General features: G+C 42.3%; 1 protein-coding gene and 1 long non-coding RNA gene across 2 annotated transcripts; both read left to right on the forward strand.

The window, feature by feature from the left end:
• Positions 1-11,419: 11,419 nt before the first annotated feature.
• Positions 11,420-13,233, forward strand: LOC125512628 (uncharacterized). Its single transcript, XR_007285457.2, has 2 exons — positions 11,420-12,200; positions 12,880-13,233. It is a non-coding gene; the product is annotated as an uncharacterized LOC125512628 (long non-coding RNA).
• Positions 13,234-18,307: 5,074 nt separating this feature from the next.
• Positions 18,308-18,854, forward strand: LOC125512629 (pathogenesis-related protein PR-4-like). Its single transcript, XM_048677730.1, has 2 exons — positions 18,308-18,574; positions 18,684-18,854. The coding sequence occupies exons 1-2, from the start codon at positions 18,308-18,310 to the stop codon at positions 18,852-18,854; spliced, it is 438 nt and encodes a 145-aa protein (XP_048533687.1).
• Positions 18,855-19,583: the final 729 nt, after the last annotated feature.

Genomic DNA, 19,583 nt, shown 5'->3' on the forward strand with positions numbered 1-19,583 from the left:
CTTTAGTAGCAGGTGCGATAAGAGTACTACCACATGATATTTTTCTTTCATACTCTATCGACGTATGTCGCCATAATAAAATGTATACCCCTTTGGACTTATATATTGGTGAAACTCGATACAAACAAAGTATAGGGCATGACCAAGATCCTTTATGTCATAAATAGAAGATAGAAATTCTTGGCCCGCCAAAAATATTCCATCTTCTCAAGGTAGTATACTTACTCCCCCTGGTTTATGGTATGAGTGTCCCGACGCTCTTCTTCTTTCATAATTGAATTTCTTGAGGCAACATACCTTGTGTTAACTTCACCTATATGACAAAACCTTATGGTTAAGTCATACATACATTCTTAACTTAGTCAACCCAAGAGCATGTTATAATAATAACACAAGCATCAAAACAACTCACTGTGGAAACTCTATTGAGTCCCATACATCATTAGAGCTCATTATCACACAAGCCTCTAAGATGAACATTCACACACATTTTGAATCACACGGAAATTGTTAAGTCTCAACATTAAGTGTTGCAAATATGCATTTCTTCTCAACTCACCTGATGCATATGAACAAAGATCTAATGGATTTATCCTTAAGATTCATGTTCATACGCTCCAGTTCTCTAATGGCCACTTTATTTGAAAAATGGAAAACATATCCAATATCTTGATAAAAATCATTTCTGTTCTAAACCACAACACCGTTGGGCTGAAGATGGAAAAGAACTTAATGGATTGTGACAAATGATTATAAACAAGATAGTCAGAAATATAACCATGAGCCACATGATACTGACAAACTTGCCACTTGAGTGAAGTGTGACATATGATTATAAATGACGTTGGTCATATATATAATCGACATGTTACATCATGATGGTCATTAGGCTAGCAAGCTTCACTTTAGCATTCATGTGTGCTTCATAATGCTCATAAGGGATTAAGTACACATTATATATAACATGATAAAAGGAGTAATATTTATTCATTCTTCTAAATAAGACTTGTTGCATCTTAATTAGAGAACCGACATTAGTATGTGCTTTTTCATACATTCTCCACCCAAGACTTCTCGTTGGTTCCATCTTTAATTAGAGAATTAACATACACATTTGGATCTAAGTAGGAGAAGTGAACATGATATCTCATATTAAATGACACTTCCATTCTCCCCCTCGAAATGTGGTCTAATTAAAACCACAATTTCGATGAGGTATCATTATTTACACTTCTCTTACATCTTTAATTGTAGCTTAACACATAATCTTTACAAATGATCCATTCAAAAAAAACATACTTGTCTCACCCTAGGGTGGGACTGACATTACATAATTAGAGCTGACTTGATAACATACAAAATCATGTCATCCGTTTGAGAGACAAAAGATAAGTTTCTCCAATAACTAGGAGCATGAACAAACATCATCAATTAGATGGAGAATTAAGTATCTCCAAATCCTAGTGAAATAATCCAATAGTTTTGACTTTAAACTCCATTGGATTAGTAATGTGCATGATAGCACATGCATCCTAAGACCTCTCCCAATGTCTGCCTTATCATCATCATTAACATCCTTCAACCTTATGTTGGGGAACGTAACAATAATTCAAAATTTTCCTACGTGTCACCAAGATCAATCTAGGAGATACTAGCAACGAGAGAGAGGGAGTGCATCTTCATACCCTTGAAGATCGCTAAGCGGAAGCGTTACAAGAACGCGGTTGATGGAGTCGTACTCGCGGCGATTCAAATCGCGGAAGATCCGATCTAGCGCCGAACGGACGGCGCCTCCGCGTTCAACACACGTACAGCCCGGGGACGTCTCCTCCTTCTTGATCCAGCAAGGGGAGAGGAGAAGTTGAGGGAGAACTCCAGCAGCACGACGGCGTGGTGGTGGAGCTTGTGGTATTCCTGCAGGGCTTCGCCAAGCTCTACGGAGGAGAAGGAAGAGTTGGAGGAGGGAGGGGCTGCGCCAGGGAAGGGGCGTCGCTGCCCTCCCACCCCTCCACTATATATAGGGGCAAGGGGAGAGGGGGAGGCGTCCTAGGGTTTCTCCGAGGGGGCGGCGGCCAAGCAGATTGGATTTCCCTAGGGAAAATCCTAGGGAGACTTGCCCCCCAAGCCAAGAAGGTGGAGGCTTGCCTCCCAAGCCAGATGGAGGCGCCCCACCTCCCCAAGTAACATGGGAAAGGGTGTGGGGGGCGCACCACCCCTTAGTGGGCTGGTTTGCCCCTTCCCCTTTGGCCCATGAGGCCCTCCAACACTTGCCGGGGCTCCCGAAACACCTTTCGGTCATCCTGGCCATAGCCTGGTACCCCTAGAACACTTCCGGACTCCAATACCCTTCGTCCAATATATCAATCTTCACCGCCGGACTATTCCGGAACTCCTCGTGATGTCCGGGATCTCATCCGGGACTCCGAACTACCTTCGGTAACCACATACTATTTCCCATAACAACTCTAGCGTCGCCGAACCTTAAGTGTGTAGACCCTACGGGTTTGGGAACCATGCAGACATGACCGAGACACCTCTCAGAATAATAACCAATAGCGGGATCTGGATACCCATATTGGCTCCCACATGTTCCACGATGATCTCATCGGATGAACCACGATGTCGGGGATTCGATCAATCCCGTATTCAATTCCCTTTGTCAATCGGTATGTTACTTGCCCGAGATTCGATCGTCGGTATCCCAATACCTCGTTCAATCTCGTTACCGGCAAGTCACTTTACTCGTTCCGTAACGCATGATCCCGTGACTAACTGCTTAGTCACATTGAGCTCATTATGATGATGCATTACCGAGTGGGCCCAGAGATACCTCTCCGTCATACGGAGTGACAAATCCCAGTCTCGATTCGTGCCAACCCAACAGACACTTTCGGAGATACCTGTAGTGCACCTTTATAGTCACCCAGTTACGTTGTGATGTTTGATACACCCAAAGCACTCCTACGGTATCCGGGAGTTGCACAATCTCATGGTCTAAGGAAATGATACTTGACATTAGAAAAGCTCTAGCAAACGAACTACACGATCTTGTGCTATGCTTAGGATTGGGTCTTGTCCATCACATGATTCTCCTAATGATGTGATCCCGTTATCAATGACATCTAGTGTCCATGGTCAGGAAACCATAACCATCTATTGATCAACGAGCTAGTCAACTAGAGGCTCACTAGGGACATGTTGTGGTCTATGTATTCACACATGTATTACGGTTTCCAGTTAATACAATTATAGCATGAACAATAGACAATTATCATGAACAAGGAAATACAATAATAACCATTTTATTATTGCCTCTAGGGCATATTTCCAACAGTCTCTCACTTGCGCTAGAGTCAATAATCTAGTTCACATCACTATGTGATTGTAATGAATCCAACACCCATGGGGTTTGATCATATCTCGCTTGTGAGAGAGGTTATTAGTCAACGGGTCTGAACCTTTCAGATCCGTGTGTGCTTTACAAATCTCTATGTCATCTTGTAGATGCAGCTACCATGCGCTACTTGGAGCTATTCCAAATAACTGCTCTATTATACGAATCCGGTTTACTACTCAGAGTCATCCGGATTAGTGTCAAAGTTTGCATCGACGTAACCCTTTACGATGAACTCTTTTACCACCTCCATAATCGAGAAAATTCATTAGTCCACTAGTTACTAAGGATAAGTTCGACCACTGTCATGTGATCCATTCCTGGATCACTCTTGTACCCCTTGACTGACTCATGGCAAGGCATACTTCAGGTGCGGTACACAGCATAGCATACTATAGAGCCTACGTCTAAAGCATAGGGGATGACCTTCGTCCTTTCTCTCTCTTCTTCCGTGGTCAGGTCTTGAGTCTTACTCAATACTCACACCTTGTAACACAGCCAAGAACTCCTTCTTTGCTGATCTATTTTGAACTCCTTCAAAATCTTGTCACGGTACGTATTCATTTGAAAGTACTATTAAGCATTTTTGATCTATCCTTATAGATCTTGATGCTCAATGTTCAAGTAGCTTTGTCCAGGTTTTCCATTGAAAAACACTTTTCAAATAACCCTGTATGCTTTCCAGAAATTCTACATCATTTCTGATCAACAATATGTTAACAACATATACTCATCAAAAATTCTATAGTGCTCCCACTCACTTCTTTGGAAATACAAGTTTCTCATAAACTTTGTATAAACCCAAAATCTTTGATCATCTCATCAAAGCGTATATTCCAACTCCGAGATGCTTACTCCAGTCCTTAGAAGGATTGCTGGAGCTTTGCATACTTGTTAGCATCTTTCAGGATTGACAAAACCTTCTGGTTGTATCACATACAACCTTTCCTCAAGAAAATTGTCGAGGAAACAATGTTTTGACATCCTATCTACAAGATTTCATAAATAATGCAGTAACTGCTAATACAATTCCAACAGACTCTTAGCATCGCTACGAGTGAGAAAGTCTCATCGTAGTCAACTCCTTGAACTTATCGGAAAACATCTTAACGACAAGTCGAGCTTTCTTAATGGTGATACTTACCATCATTGTCCGTCTTCCTTTTTAAAATCCATCTGTACCCAATAGCCTTACGACCATCAAGTAGTTCTTCCAAAGTTTATACTTTGTTTTCACATGGATCCTCTCTTGGATTTTATGTCCTCAATCCATTCATCGGAATCCGGGCCCACCATCGCTTCTCCATAGCTCGTAGGTTCATTGTTGTCTAGCAACATGACTTCCAAGACAGGGTTACGTACCACTCTGAAGTAGTACGCATCCTTGTCGACCTACGACGTTTGGTAGTGACTTGATCCGAAGTTTCATGATCACTGTCATAAGCTTCCACTTCAATTGGTGTAGGTGCCACAGGAACAACTTCTTGTGCCCTGCGACACACTAGTTGAAGTGACGGTTCAATAACCTCATCAAGTCTCCACCATCCTCCCACTCAATTCTTTCGAGAGAAACTTTTCCTCGAGAAAGGACCCGTTTCTAGAAACAATCACTTTTGCTTCCGGATCTGAAATAGGAGGAATACCCAACTGTTTTTGGGTATTCTATGAAGATGCATTTATCCGCTTTGGGTTCAAGCTTATCAGCCTGAAACTTTTCACATAAGCGTTGCAGCCCCAAACTTTTAAGAAATGACAACTTGGGTTTCTCTAAACCATAGTTCATACGGTGTCATCTCAACGGAATTACGTGGTGCCCTATATAAAGTGAATGTGGTTGTCTCTAATGCCTAACCCATAGACGATAGTGGTAATTTGATAAGAGACATCATGGTGTGCACCACATCCAATAGGGTGCAGCTATGATGTTCGGACACACCATCACACTATGGTGTTCCAGGCGGTATTAGTCGTGAAACAATTTCCACAATGTCTTAATTGTGTGCCAAACTCGTAACTCAGATATTCATCTCTATGATCATATCATAGACATTTTATCCTCTTGTCACGATGATCTTCAACTTCACTCTGAAATTACTTGAACCTTTCAATAATTCAGACTTGTGTTTCATCAAGTAAATATACTTAGCATCTACTCAAATCATCTGTGAAGTAAGAACATAACGATATCCACTGCGTGCCTCAGCACTCATTGGACTGCACACATCAAAATGTATTACTTCCAACAAGTTGCTTTCTTGTTCCATCTTACTGAAAACGAGGTCTTTCAGTCATCTTGCCCATGTGGTATGGTTTGCATGTCTCAAGTGATTCAAAATCAAGTGAGTCCAAACGATCCATCTGTATGGAGTTTCTTCATGCATATATACCAATAGACATGGTTCACATGTCTCAATCTTTTCAAAAACGAGTGAGTCCAAAGATCCATCAACATGAAGCTTCTTCATGCGTTTTATACCAATATGACTCAAATTGCAGTGCCACAAGTATGTGGTACTATCATTACTATCTTATATCTTTTGGCATGAACATGTGTATCACTACGATCGAGATTCAATAAACCATTCATTTTAGGTGCAAGACCATTGAAGGTATTATTCAAATAAACAGAGCAGCCATTATTCTCCTTAAATGAATAACCGTATTGCGATAAACATAATCCAATCATGTCTATGCTCAACGCAGACACCAAATAACAATTATTTAGGTTTAACACCAATCCCGATGGTAGAGGGAGCGTGCGATGTTTGATCACATCAACCTTGGAAACACTTCCAACACATATCGTCATCTCACCTTTGGCTAGTCTCCGTTTATTCTATAGCCTTTTATTTCAAGTTACTAACACTTAGCAACCGAACCGGTATCTAATACCCTGGTGCTACTAGGAGTACTAGTAAAGTACATATTAATATAATGTATATCCAACATACTTCTGTCGACCTTGCCAGCCTTCTCATCTACCAAGTATCTAGGGCAGTTCTGCTTCAGTGACCGTTCCCCTTATTACAGAAGCACTTAGTCTCGGGTTTGGGTTCAACCTTGGGTTTCTTCACTAGAGCAGCAACTGATTTGCTGTTTCATGAAGTATCCCTTTCTTGCCCTTGCCCTTCTTGAAACTAGTGGTTTTACTAACCATCAACAATTGATGCTCCTATTTGATTTCTACTTTCGCGGTGTCGAGAATAGCTCAAGGATCATCATATCTATCCCTGATATGTTATAGTTCATCACGAAGCTCTAGTAGCTTGGTGGCAGTGACTTTGGAGAACCATCACTATCTCATCTGGAAGATTAACTCCCACTCGATTCAAGCGATTGTAGTACTCATACAATCTGAGCACATGCTCAATGATTGAGCTTTTCTCCTTAGTTTGCAGGCTTGAGAAACTTGTCAGAGGTCTCATACCTCTTGACATGGGCACTAGCCTGAAATCCCAATTTCAGTCCTTGGAACATCTCATATGTTCTGTGATGTTTCAAAAACGTCTTTGGTGCCTCAATTCTAAACCATTTAGCATTACGCACTGAACTATCATGTAGTCATCAAAATGTGTATGTCAGATGTTCGCAACATCCACAACCGACGCTCGAGGTTCAGCACACTGAGTGGTGCATTAAGGACATAATCCTTCTGCGTAGCAATGAGGACAATCCTCAGTTTACGGACCCAGTCCGCATAATTGCTACTATCAACTTTCAACTAAATTTTCTCTAGGAACATATGTAAAACAGTAGAACCAAAGCGTGAGCTACGACATAATTTGCAAAGACCTTTTGACTATGTTCATGATAATTAAGTTCATCTAATCAAATTATTTAATGAACTCCCACTTAGATAGACATCCCTCTAGTCATTTAAGTGATACATGATCCGAGTCAACTAGGCCGTGTCCGATCATCACGTGAGACGGACTAGTCATCATCGGTGAACATCTTCATGTTGATCGCATCTACCATACGACTCATGTTCGACCTTTCGGTCTCTCGTGTTCCGAGGCCATGTCTGTACATGCTAGGCTCGTCAAGTCAACCTAAGTGTTTCACATGTGTAAATCTGGCTTACACCCATTGTATGTGAACGTTAGAATCTATCACACCCGATCATCACGTGGTGCTTCGAAACAACGAACCTTTGCAATGGTGCACAATTAGGGGGAACACTTTCTTGAAATTATTGCGAGGGATCATCTTATTTATGCTACCGTCATTCTAAGCAAATAAGATGTAAACATGACAAACATCACATGCAAATCATAAAGTGACATGATATGGCCAATATCATCTTGCGCCTTTTGATCTCCATCTTCGAGGCGCAGCATGATCACCTTCGTCACTGGCATGACACCATGATCTCCATCATCGTATCTTCATGAAGTTGTCTCGCCAACTATTACTTCTACTACTATGGCTAACGGTTAGCAATAAAGTAAAGTAATTACATTGCGTTTTTCATTGACACGCAGGTCATACAATAAATTAAGACAACTCTTATGGCTCCTGCCGGTTGTCATACTCATCGACATGCAAATCGTGATTCCTATTACAAGAACATGATCAATCTCATACATCACATATATATAATTCATCACATCCTTTTGGCCATATCACATCACATAGCATACCCTGCAAAAACAAGTTAGACATCCTCTAATTGTTGTTGCATGTTTTACGTGGCTGCTATGGGTTTCTAGCAAGAACGTTTCTTACCTACGCAAAAGCCACAACGATGATATGCCAATTGCTATTTACCCTTCATAAGGACCCTCTTCATCGAATCTGATCCGACTAAAGTGGGAGAGACAGACACCCGCTAGCCACCTTATGCATCAAGTGCATGTCAGTCGGTGGAACCTGTCTCACGTAAGTGTACGTGTAAGGTCGGTCCGGGCCGCTTCATCCCACAATGCTGCCGAATCAAGATAAGACTAGTAACGGCAAGCAAATTGAACAAATCATCGCCCACAACTACTTTGTGTTCTACTCGTGCATAGAATCTACGCATAGACCTAGCTCATGATGCCACTGTTGGGGAACGTAGCAATAATTCAAAATTTTCCTACGTGTCACCAAGATCAATCTAGGAGATACTAGCAACGAGAGAGAGGGAGTGCATCTTCATACCCTTAAAGATCGCTAAGCGGAAGCGTTACAAGAATGCGGTTGATGGAGTCGTACTCGCGGCGATTCAAATTGCGGAAGATCCGATCTAGCGCCGAACGGACGGCGCCTCCGCGTTCAACACACGTACAGCCCGGGGACGTCTCCTCCTTCTTGATCCAGCAAGGGGAGAGGAGAAGTTGAGGGAGAACTCCAGCAGCACGACGGCGCGGTGGTGGAGCTTGTGGTATTCCTGCAGGGCTTCGCCAAGCTCTACGGAGGAGAAGGAAGAGTTGGAGGAGGGAGGGGCTGCGCCAGGGAAGGGGTGTCGCTGCCCTCCCACCCCTCCACTATATATAGGGGCAAGGGGAGAGGGGGAGGCGCCCTAGGGTTTCTCCTAGGGGGCGGCGGCCAAGCAGATTGGATTTCCCTAGGGAAAATCCTAGGGAGACTTGCCCCCCCCAAGCCAAGCAGGTGGAGGCTTGCCTCCCAAGCCAGGTGGAGGCACCCCACCTCCCCAAGTAACGTGGGAAAGGGTGTGGGGGCGCACCACCCCTTAGTGGGATGGTTTTCCCCTTCCCCTTTGGCCCATGAGGCCCTCCAACACTTGTCGGGGCTTCCGAAACACCTTTCGGTCATGCTGGCCATAGTCTGGTACCCCCAGAACACTTCCGGACTCCAATACCCTTCGTCCAATATATCAATCTTCACCGCCGGACTATTCCGGAACTCTTCGTGATGTCCGGGATCTCATCCGGGACTCCGAATTACCTTCGGTAACCACATACTATTTCCCATAACAACTCTAGCGTCACCGAACCTTAAGTGTGTAGACCCTACGGGTTTGGGAACCATGCAGACATGACCGAGACACCTCTCCGAACAATAACCAATAGCGGGATCTGGATACCCATATTGGCTCCCACATGTTCCACGATGATCTCATCGGATGAACCACGATGTCGGGGATTCGATCAATCCCGTATTCAATTCCCTTTGTCAATCGGTATGTTACTTGCCCGAGATTCGATCGTCGGTATCCCAATACCTCGTTCAATCTCGTTACCGGCAAGTCACTTTACTCGTTCCGTAACGCATGATCCCGTGACTAACTGCTTAGTCACATTGAGCTCATTATGATGATGCATTACCGAGTGGGCCCAGAGATACCTCTCCGTCATACGGAGTGACAAATCCCAGTCTCGATTCGTGCCAACCCAACAGACACTTTCGGAGATACCTGTAGTGCACCTTTATAGTCACCCAGTTACGTTGTGATGTTTGATACACCCAAAGCACTCCTACGGTATCCGGGAGTTGCACAATCTCATGGTCTAAGGAAATGATACTTGACATTAGAAAAGCTCTAGCAAACGAACTACACGATCTTGTGCTATGCTTAGGATTGGGTCTTGTCCATCACATGATTCTCCTAATGATGTGATCCCGTTATCAATGACATCTAGTGTCCATGGTCAGGAAACCATAACCATCTATTGATCAACGAGCTAGTCAACTAGAGGCTCACTAGGGACATGTTGTGGTCTATGTATTCACACATGTATTACGGTTTCCAGTTAATACAATTATAGCATGAACAATAGACAATTATAATGAACAAGGAAATACAATAATAACCATTTTATTATTGCCTCTAGGGCATATTTCCAACACCTTAGTGGCAGAAAAGCGTTGGGAGATTCCTTACATGAGACAATGATCTCCACTCTCTATACGAGAAAGTTATTTGCATAAGGTTTGCCTATGCCAAAATGGAATTTTGCATCATTATTAATGTTCATTGCTATATATAAGGGAGACAACATTATGAGCATCACAACAAAACATCAAGCATGAATTAACCATGCAATGAGATGAATCAAAGAGATGCTTAGTCATAAATAACACATGAGAATAATCAACGTTGGTCAGAATATCATCAAATGCCATTATAACATTTTTTTATTAAATCTCTAATCAAAACTTCTCGTTGGTTCCATGTTGACTAGAGAGACATCAAATCTCATAATTATGAGCAAGAACTTTAGCTAACATTAACGTAAAGCAACAACATAAAACCATGTTTGCTATCATACACAATGATACCTTTTATTACTAAAATTGACACTGATAATAACATTGAATATAAGTGTCAACATTATCAATAAAATTCTCAAGACATATAATGAAAATGGCATTAGAATTAACATAAACATATAAATGTCATTGCCACTGACTAAACATTAAAATTGACATTCACAATGAAAATGACAGTAATATTATCATCGGGATATCATAACATTTTCCAAATAATAAAATCTGGACACAAAATTATATAAAGATTCACCAAATAATACTAGGTATATACCATGTGTCAAACAAATGACAACATGTACTTTGGGACAATTCTCTACACAAATTTCTTTGCAAAGGAATTGTGGTTATAATTCATTAACATCATTTTTATTCATTATAATTATTTTAGTGGTGCATTTCATAATAAAATGACGTAAAATGCACCAATCATAAACTTTAGTTTTGCCCAAGAGGCATATTGCCCCAACATTATGATGACGCATAGTGCAACGTGGTAAACCGCATGAAGCGAGTATTAACATTTTTTTCGTGTGGTGGCCTCAGCCCGGTAGTATTGGTGACATCATTAAGAAATGCCATAAGGGTGGCATCAACATGAAATTCACACTTCACTAAAATTTCCAAATAAAATATTCAGAAACCTCAACGAGTGATTCACATTAATTTCATCATTGAAAAAAATACCAGGAAGGTGATCATCATAAAAGGTGCCATTAATAAAATGACTTCAACACCGATTGTGCATTAATTTTCTAAGAAAAACTTCTCGTTTGTTCCATTTTACTAAGAAAATTAAATCACAATCCACAACATAAATTCCTGGTGATTTTTAATTTATAACATTGCATAAACATCATTAGAATAACCATAATATAGAAAATGCACTGAATAAAAGAAACTGACGTGAAGAACTTTAATTTTGGCCCAGTAACCCGCCGCTATCCTTTATTTAATCGGCCCATCATGAAAAACTTAAAGGGAAAATATCCTGATGGGTCAAGACAACATGGGCCTCAATCCGAGGAAAAGAATCGGCCCGTTAGTCACCCGAAGGCCCAGCAGCTGTCGTTGGCTGATCTCAGCCGTTCGATTCAACCGACGATCGGGATCGTCCGTAGCTTGAACAAAACAGCCGCCCGTCAAAACCCTAGCTCCATTTGCCCCCTTTCCTCCCCCGAAATGAATGGAGTGGCCACGCAGAGGCGACCCCGGTGGCGGGCCAAGCTCGCCGGCCATGGCGGCGCGGTAGCTGCCCTCGCCGGTGAAGCGTGCAATGGACTGAGTTCCGCGCGCTCTTTCGGCAAGCGTGGCTCCAGCGTCGCGCACATGGCGAGCAGGGCGGTTGACTGGATGAGCATTTCGCCGGCAGAGCTGCCAGCGCAAAACATGAAGGCGATGGCGACGTACGAGGCGCGGCCCTCGCAAGGCGCCCGTCCACCAGTTCGTCGACGGCAACGTGCGAGGCACGACCCTCGCAAGGCGCGCGTCCATTAGTGTGTCGACGACGGCTCCTTCCCGTGCGTCGTCCCGAGGGACGGTGGCTTTGCCGCCGTCGGGATCCCGAAGGAGAGCACGGTCGCGTCCTCATTAAGTGAGCCCCGAGTCATTCGTTTTCTTTCATAATTTGGGCATTTTTGCTTTCGGATTTGGTGAAAAATCCTAGGGTTCGTCTGAATTGGGGATTTACTTATCAGTGTTTTCAGATATTGGGGATTTGCCGTTATATGTTCTCTTATACATTTGATTCCCCTCCTTCTAATTTCTTAATCAAGGTTAACAATGCTAATCAAAACCTCAACATGATGCGGAAGCATGGCTTAATTAATCCAAGAACAAGAGAAAAAAACTAATTAGCACTAACCCATAGCACTTTAGGCCTTGTCTGAAAACAATTAACCCTTAATCATAGGTAATAACTTAAACAGTGGGACAGTAAACTTTAAACATCAGCCATTAATCTTAAACATTAATCAGTAGGGACGTAATCATGCAATCATGCTCATTGACATAAACAGAAGATCATTTGATCTTAACATTAACATTATTGGATACTTAACCGTAAGAACTAGGCCTGTTACTTAATCATATACACCAATTAGGCCTAATGCGGGGTTCTAAACAGAGATTAATCTTGCTCATGATACCATTGTTAGAAACATCCTTTAGTATTAACATAATAGGATCTTGATCTCCAGATTAGAACACCTCTTATACTAAAAATTTGGGACTGACCTTGACTTGCAGAAATCATTATTGGATAATCCTTGCAGGCTGCCATGAGTCTCCAGAGATGTGGAGTCCTTCCGATGAGAAAAGCAGCAGCAAGGTATATGGCAGCAGGGATGCAGCAGCGCCGCAGTCGAAGAGGAAGCCCATGGATGCCGGCAGCACTCCTTTCCTGGTGGCCGCCGGTAGATGTCGGTCTTCCAGCCCCTAGCACAACTTTAGGATCGGGCAGTTTGGTCGATAGCCACGGTTTCTGTTAGCCTCTCTTATGTGCTATCCTTTTCTTTCTTTCTTTTATATCAAGTGTTGGGGCCGGGGACTGGGTCCAAAGTTGTTGGTTTAGAGGCCTCCGATCAAGGCTCCTACGTGAAAGGTGTGGGGTGAAAAACCTCCTGGTTTCTCTCGGGTTGTTACCTGAGATCAAATTCCAACAACAATATCAACATCAAATTGAGACATCAAAGATGCACACAATCGAAAAGATTAAAAATGAAGAGGAAGGGGAAAAACTCGGCTCAGCTGACAACTTAGAACAGATAAGCAACAACAACATCTACAGTCTTATATAACACAAGAAGTACGAAAAGGTTTTTCAAAAGCAGCGCCTTCAGGAAAGAAACAATGTGCAGGCGCCAGTGTCGTCGAATCTCACCTCTAGGGGCCAGAGTTTAGGTTTCACCTTGAAGAGCACGTCTCAGTAGACTCCGAGGAAATGTCTTCAACAATGATACAATGCTCCCCACAAAGAAAAACAAGGATACCACGCATAAACACAACCATTGCAAGGTGCAAGCACAAAAAGTCAGACCTTGGTTTTAAACCAGGTGCTTAAAAAGCACCACCAAAGCAAAATCACCGTTTGTTGCCATCACCCCACGATGTTGCATGGAGGGGCGCACACACACCCTGATCAACAGAAATTGAAATCAACTGTTCCATGGCACACATGCATGGAGGCTGCTTCCATGCATATCCCTAACATGGACATTCGCCCAAATCCATGCTTACAAAGACAAAACTATCATAGAACGCGGAGAGCCAAACATCATCGGCAGGTTCAACTCACGCGCGTGCTCCAGAGCCGCTTTGGCAGAGGCCGATGCATGATTACAACGTGCCGAGGCACAACGTAAACTTCGTGGCCGTCACAGGTCGTAGCCGCACCACCCCGCACTGTCGCTGCATCACATAATGTCGCCACCATCGCTGCCACATCACCGCTGACTAGGCCACCGATCAACCTCCGAGCCGCAGCCGACGATCGATGACTACACATAGACGGATCCGGCTTGCCTGTTCTCTCATCATGCTTCCATCCGTGCTCCCACTCCATCCTACGGCTGTCTTTTTCTCCTTTTTCTTTTTAATCTAGTCATCTTCCTCCTGATTTTAAAGAGGTGGGGCCGGGCCTTATTTTGTTCCAATCAAATCATGCCACGTATGCGGGAGCACGGATGGAAGCACGCTGGGGGAGCAGGCAAGTCTCGTCCCACATAGACAGCCCTAAAAAACTACATCTAGGCGTAGAAGGCCATCCACGCCATCCGCCGCTGCCCACGCGACACTGTGGCACGGCCACCTTCTTGAGTGCTCGGGGCTACCGTCTCGGCATCCAAGCCTATCACTTACTTCATCCGTTCCTAAATATAAGTCTTTTTAGAGATTTCAAATGGACTATCACATACGGATGTATATAGACATATTTTAGAGTCTAGATTCATTTATTTTGCTCCGTATGTAGTCACTTGTTGAAATCTCTAAAAAGACTTATATTTAGGAACGGAGGGAGTAGATCGCAGGCATATGATCAGGAGCGCTCCTCACATGAGAAGGCTGCCCTAACGCCGCCGTCCTCTGGCGACAGCGAAGAGGGGAGAAGAGAGGGCCGCACACTCCCTTCCCCTAGAGCGACCCAGGTTGGGCCACTCTAATTGGAAGCCTCCTATTATGGCCACATGAGCACTACACTCACAGCCTAACGAACAAGTGAACCTCCTTTCCAAAACTGCAACTCGTGGATCATAGGAAGAAAAAAACTCCCTTTCGGTTATAAAAAAAAGGTGTGCTAATAGAGGTAACATCACTTACAATGAGCCTATTTCGTCTGATGTTTCACTTGGTGGTGTAACTTATGTTCTGCTTTGCTTAGATGCTGGTCACTGACAGTCAAATTTGTTAAGATTATTGTGTCATATTTACTTGCATATGCGGTTGATATGTGATCCAAACAGCCAGCGTGTATTACCTAGCTGATGCGGACTGGCAGCTCAACTCTTATAGTAACCACATTTGGTTGATCTCTCTCAGTCTTATCATTACTTGTTATCAGCGATAATGTGAGAAGAAAAATATAGGTGGGAAGCTTTCATTGCCTAGCTATCCATGCAAGTAGGCAAATAAATGGTGGTTAATAGTATAAGAACTAGTACAATTTAGTGATAAAGATCAGCTGCAAAACTAACAGAAAGAGGGAAGCTGACGTCAACAATGACTACAAATTCCTAGCCTAAATTTTTTGAAACCCAATTATCCAATGAGCAACTTGGAATTGGCAACACGTCTCACAAACAACCAAAGCAATGATTTGGCATTCACATATCATTGTCAGATACAATCTTCATTGTTGAAACCTAACGAGAAAAGCATCATTTAGAAGGCTGACAAAATAATTACAAAAACGTCCATATCTCAAGCAGCTTCGATGATGGCGTGGTGGCACTTTCACACAGGTGGAAGCCTAGACAACACAAAAATGATTGATACTTGAGGATTGCGATTAATACTGAGATGCAGTCCAATACCTCAAGTAGGGTTGAATTTGAACTCGGTAACTTGCGAGCTAAACGAGTAGCTCGTGACTCAGCTCGGCTCAACTTGAACTGATGACTAACAAGTTAAGATGATTGAAGAATGCATCCATTAAGAAACAAAACTGCAACAACATGGAGAAGTAACATTAGGATGTAAATATACTTCATTGGTTGTTGATTATTCTAGAAACATTAGGCGGACTGCAACGATATTTACGAAGAACACAAGGTGAATCAGTTGCAAATGAAAAAAAAAGGAGAGGCCAGTGTCAACACTGAGCACAAATTATTGGCATAAAATTCTTTGAAGCACCATTGTCCAATGAGCAACTTGGAATTGACAAAGGTCACAATCAACCAAGGCAAAGATTTGGCGCACTCACATCATCGAAGCAACATAAGGAGAAATCGTTAAATATCTAAGAGGTAAATACATCAAAGGTCTTAGAACTTTCACATGGCAGTCACTTTGGTGCACAAAGTTGCAAAATACTTGTTTGTGGTCACTAAACTTGCGAGGTCGTTCAAATACAGTCACTCTCACCGTATGTATGCGTATTCATAGTTGCCAGCATGACATGGGCCCGCTGTAAGCCGCTGTAAATGTTCTTGTATGATAGTTTTTTGTAGAAAAGCCCTCAGCTCTTCTTTTATTTACATAGGAAGCCCCTCAAATAAAAAAAACAGTGGAGGGATTTCGATCCCACGACGTATTACTGGGTGGCTCGCTTGGACAACCACCACAACAACAGTACCTAATGATTAATTAGCACGGCAACCTTGTACATCTTATCAACGCAGGCTGAAATTTTTTAATGAAGAAATCTATCTAATAACCTGCGCAACCGGCGGGTTCGAACCTATGACATGGTGATTCACTCGCGCATAAGCTAACCACCAGGCAACTGCGACATGTGATGTAGTTTGTGGACAAACAATGTATATGTTTTTTATCACTCTTGTTCTATGTAAATACGTGCCATTTTAAAAACTGTTTAAACATTGTAAAAAAATGTTTGTGTAATTCAAAATATGTTCGTGCATTAAAAAAGCTACGCGAACAGTTTTTTGAACTATGCGAACATAATTGTACATTGTGTAAACTGCACGAATATATATATATATATATATATATATATATATATATAATGTGTCAACATTTTTTAATGCAATGTACACTTTTTAGTTAACACAAATATTTTTTACAGTGTTTAAACTTTTTTTAACGCATGTACATATTTTGAATTGCACAAATAATCTTTTATAAAGTTTAAATATTTTTAAAATAAAAAATATTTATTTAATGTAATATAAATATTAACTTGTTTTACTAATGACTTATATCAACAAAATTAAAATTTAAATATTATACACGATTAAATATTCATACCAACAGTTTAGATTTTAAATTATGAATATTGTAAACTATACAAACATTGAACTATACAAAATGTGCATATAATTATTGAAATGATTGTATAATTAAAATAGTTTATGAATTTAATTTTAAAAATTATTAGTATAATAATAATAATATTTTTATTATTCATAAATATTATTTGGAAATAATACATGAACAATTTTTTATGATCCATGAATTTCTAAAATAACACGAATAGGTTTAACGATACAACATTTTTTTAGTTATGAATATTTCTAAAAGATGCACATTTTTTGAATTATGAATATTTTAAAAATTATTTCTGTTATTTTTATACAAACATTTTTATAATTTATAAGTATTATTTAAGAATAATACATGCACAATATTTGAAAGTTATCTTATTATTGGCATTATAATTTACATACTGTCTACAAATTTTTGTAAAAATAAACAAATGCAAAATAGCTCGCGTGGACCGCAGACCATTTCTGCTCCATGAGTGTTTCTGTTTTTGTACATTAAATGTAGTTATCCATAATGGTTCTGTACATACATGTGGTGCAGTGGCTGGGACGTGTATTGTTCTAGCATTAGGTCGAGGGTTTGAGACCTGGTCGTCATACTTTTTTTGGATAAATTATCGCTCATCCTGAGAGTTAGGTCCCATCGGTGGTTGACTTTTTTTGCACAAAAAGAAAAAGAAGCAAGGGTTTTGTGCGATAACGCGTCCATGTGTCATTGACAGTGGCCCGTGCCATACTGGTGTAGATGGATACGCCCGCGTACGGGGAGGGTGACTGTATTTGAACGGTCTCACAAGTTTAGTGACTACAAACACGTATTTTGCAACTTTGTGCACCAAAGTAACCATTGCGTGCAAGTTCTATGACCCGTGGTGTATTTACCTCGATATCTAAGTATCTTGGAAAAGTTAAACAACAAGCTCACAGCATGAGTTTAAGTGAGCAAAGCATAGTTTGTGTAACCACTTATGTATCATCGAATAAACTACTAACTTGATATATACTCTAGGTGCAGAGGTGCTTACTGAGATTAAAAATTATGATCAAGTGAAGGCGATGATTACAATCCCCAGGCTTGAAGCTGATGTCAGAACCAGAGTCTATAAATACGGCCGGTCACAAACTGAGCAATACACAACTACTCAAGTACCACATTAGCAGCAGCTGGTTGTCCAATTAGGCACCAATAACTAGTTGCGGCAGTAACTAGCTAGAAAGAGGCACGGCAACGGTGGTCGCCGCCGCTGGCGCAAGAATGCCGGTGTCGGTGCTGGTTCTCGTGGCATTGGTCGTGGTCTGCCTGTCCGCCAACGGGGCGGCGGCGCAGAAGGCGAGCGGCGTGGCGGCGACGTACAACCTTTACAACCCAGAGAAGATCAACTGGGACCTGCGCGTGGCCAGCGTCTACTGCGCGACGTGGTACGCCGACAAGCCGCTGGCGTGGCGGCAGAGGTATGGCTGGACGGCGTTCTGCGGCCCCGCCGGCGCGCACGGCCGGCCGTCCTGCGGTCGCTGCCTCAAGGTACGTACTCATATGCTTGCCGATCTCCGTCCATGGATGGTTTGCATGAGAAAATGGTTAGCTTTATTATGGATCGCGTGTTGTTTGATCGGCGGGACACTGTCGCCAGGTGACGAACAGGGCGACGGGGGCGAGGACGGTGGCGAGGGTGGTGGACCAGTGCGACAACGGCGGGCTCGACCTTGACGTCGCCGTGTTCCGGCAGATCGACACCGACGGAGGCGGCGTGGCCAACGGCCACCTCCTCGTCGACTACGAGTTCGTCGGCTGCCAAGACTGATCGTTCTCGAGATGACCGCATGCTACACATAATTATGCTCGTTGCACCGAATAAGTATGCATGGAGATAAGTAGCCCCTGCAAGAATAAAAGGCAACCAAAATCAGGCTTCGAGGCCTGCAGCACATGTTGTTTTCCGATTCTGAATAGTATCTCTTTTCATGTAACTCACAAATCATGGCAAGTAAATTATATTATATCACATCGACAAGACATGTAACTTGCTAAGTTGCTATTGGCTTACTACGCAATTTTCAAATAAGTTAAATTTATATTGCAAAAAACATCGTGACATGTGCGCTAAGACCGATTACATACTACTAGTGCGGTAGACGCGCTCCATGGCACCAATTGCCATTCGGTTTTACACTTAGGATGGATAACTTCGTAACGAATTTCTTGTATTTTTTCCCCCAAAATGAAAATCTTATATTCAGCAACTGGGGGGGGCACCTTTATTGTGGGATTATTGAATTTTGGTTGAGAAAAATCAAAACAAAGCTAGCAAATGATGAGGATACAACCAACCTGTGGCAATCCATGCGCTTATGCCAAATGGTGCAAGGAGATCTACTTCCAGCAAGGATGGCCGTTCTTCGGGGATTGGATTGAAAAAAGAATGAATGATAAATAGTGAAGCCTATTCGAATAGCACAAACCGAGGCAAACATCTATAGATATGAAAGCCTCAATTTGAATTCCAAGTCAACAACACTCATGACCTACGACC

The sequence above is a fragment of the Triticum urartu genome, chromosome 6A, assembly GCF_056163025.1.
Source record: "Triticum urartu cultivar PI428250 chromosome 6A, HENAU_Tu73, whole genome shotgun sequence".
Classification (NCBI taxonomy): domain Eukaryota; kingdom Viridiplantae; phylum Streptophyta; class Magnoliopsida; order Poales; family Poaceae; genus Triticum; species Triticum urartu.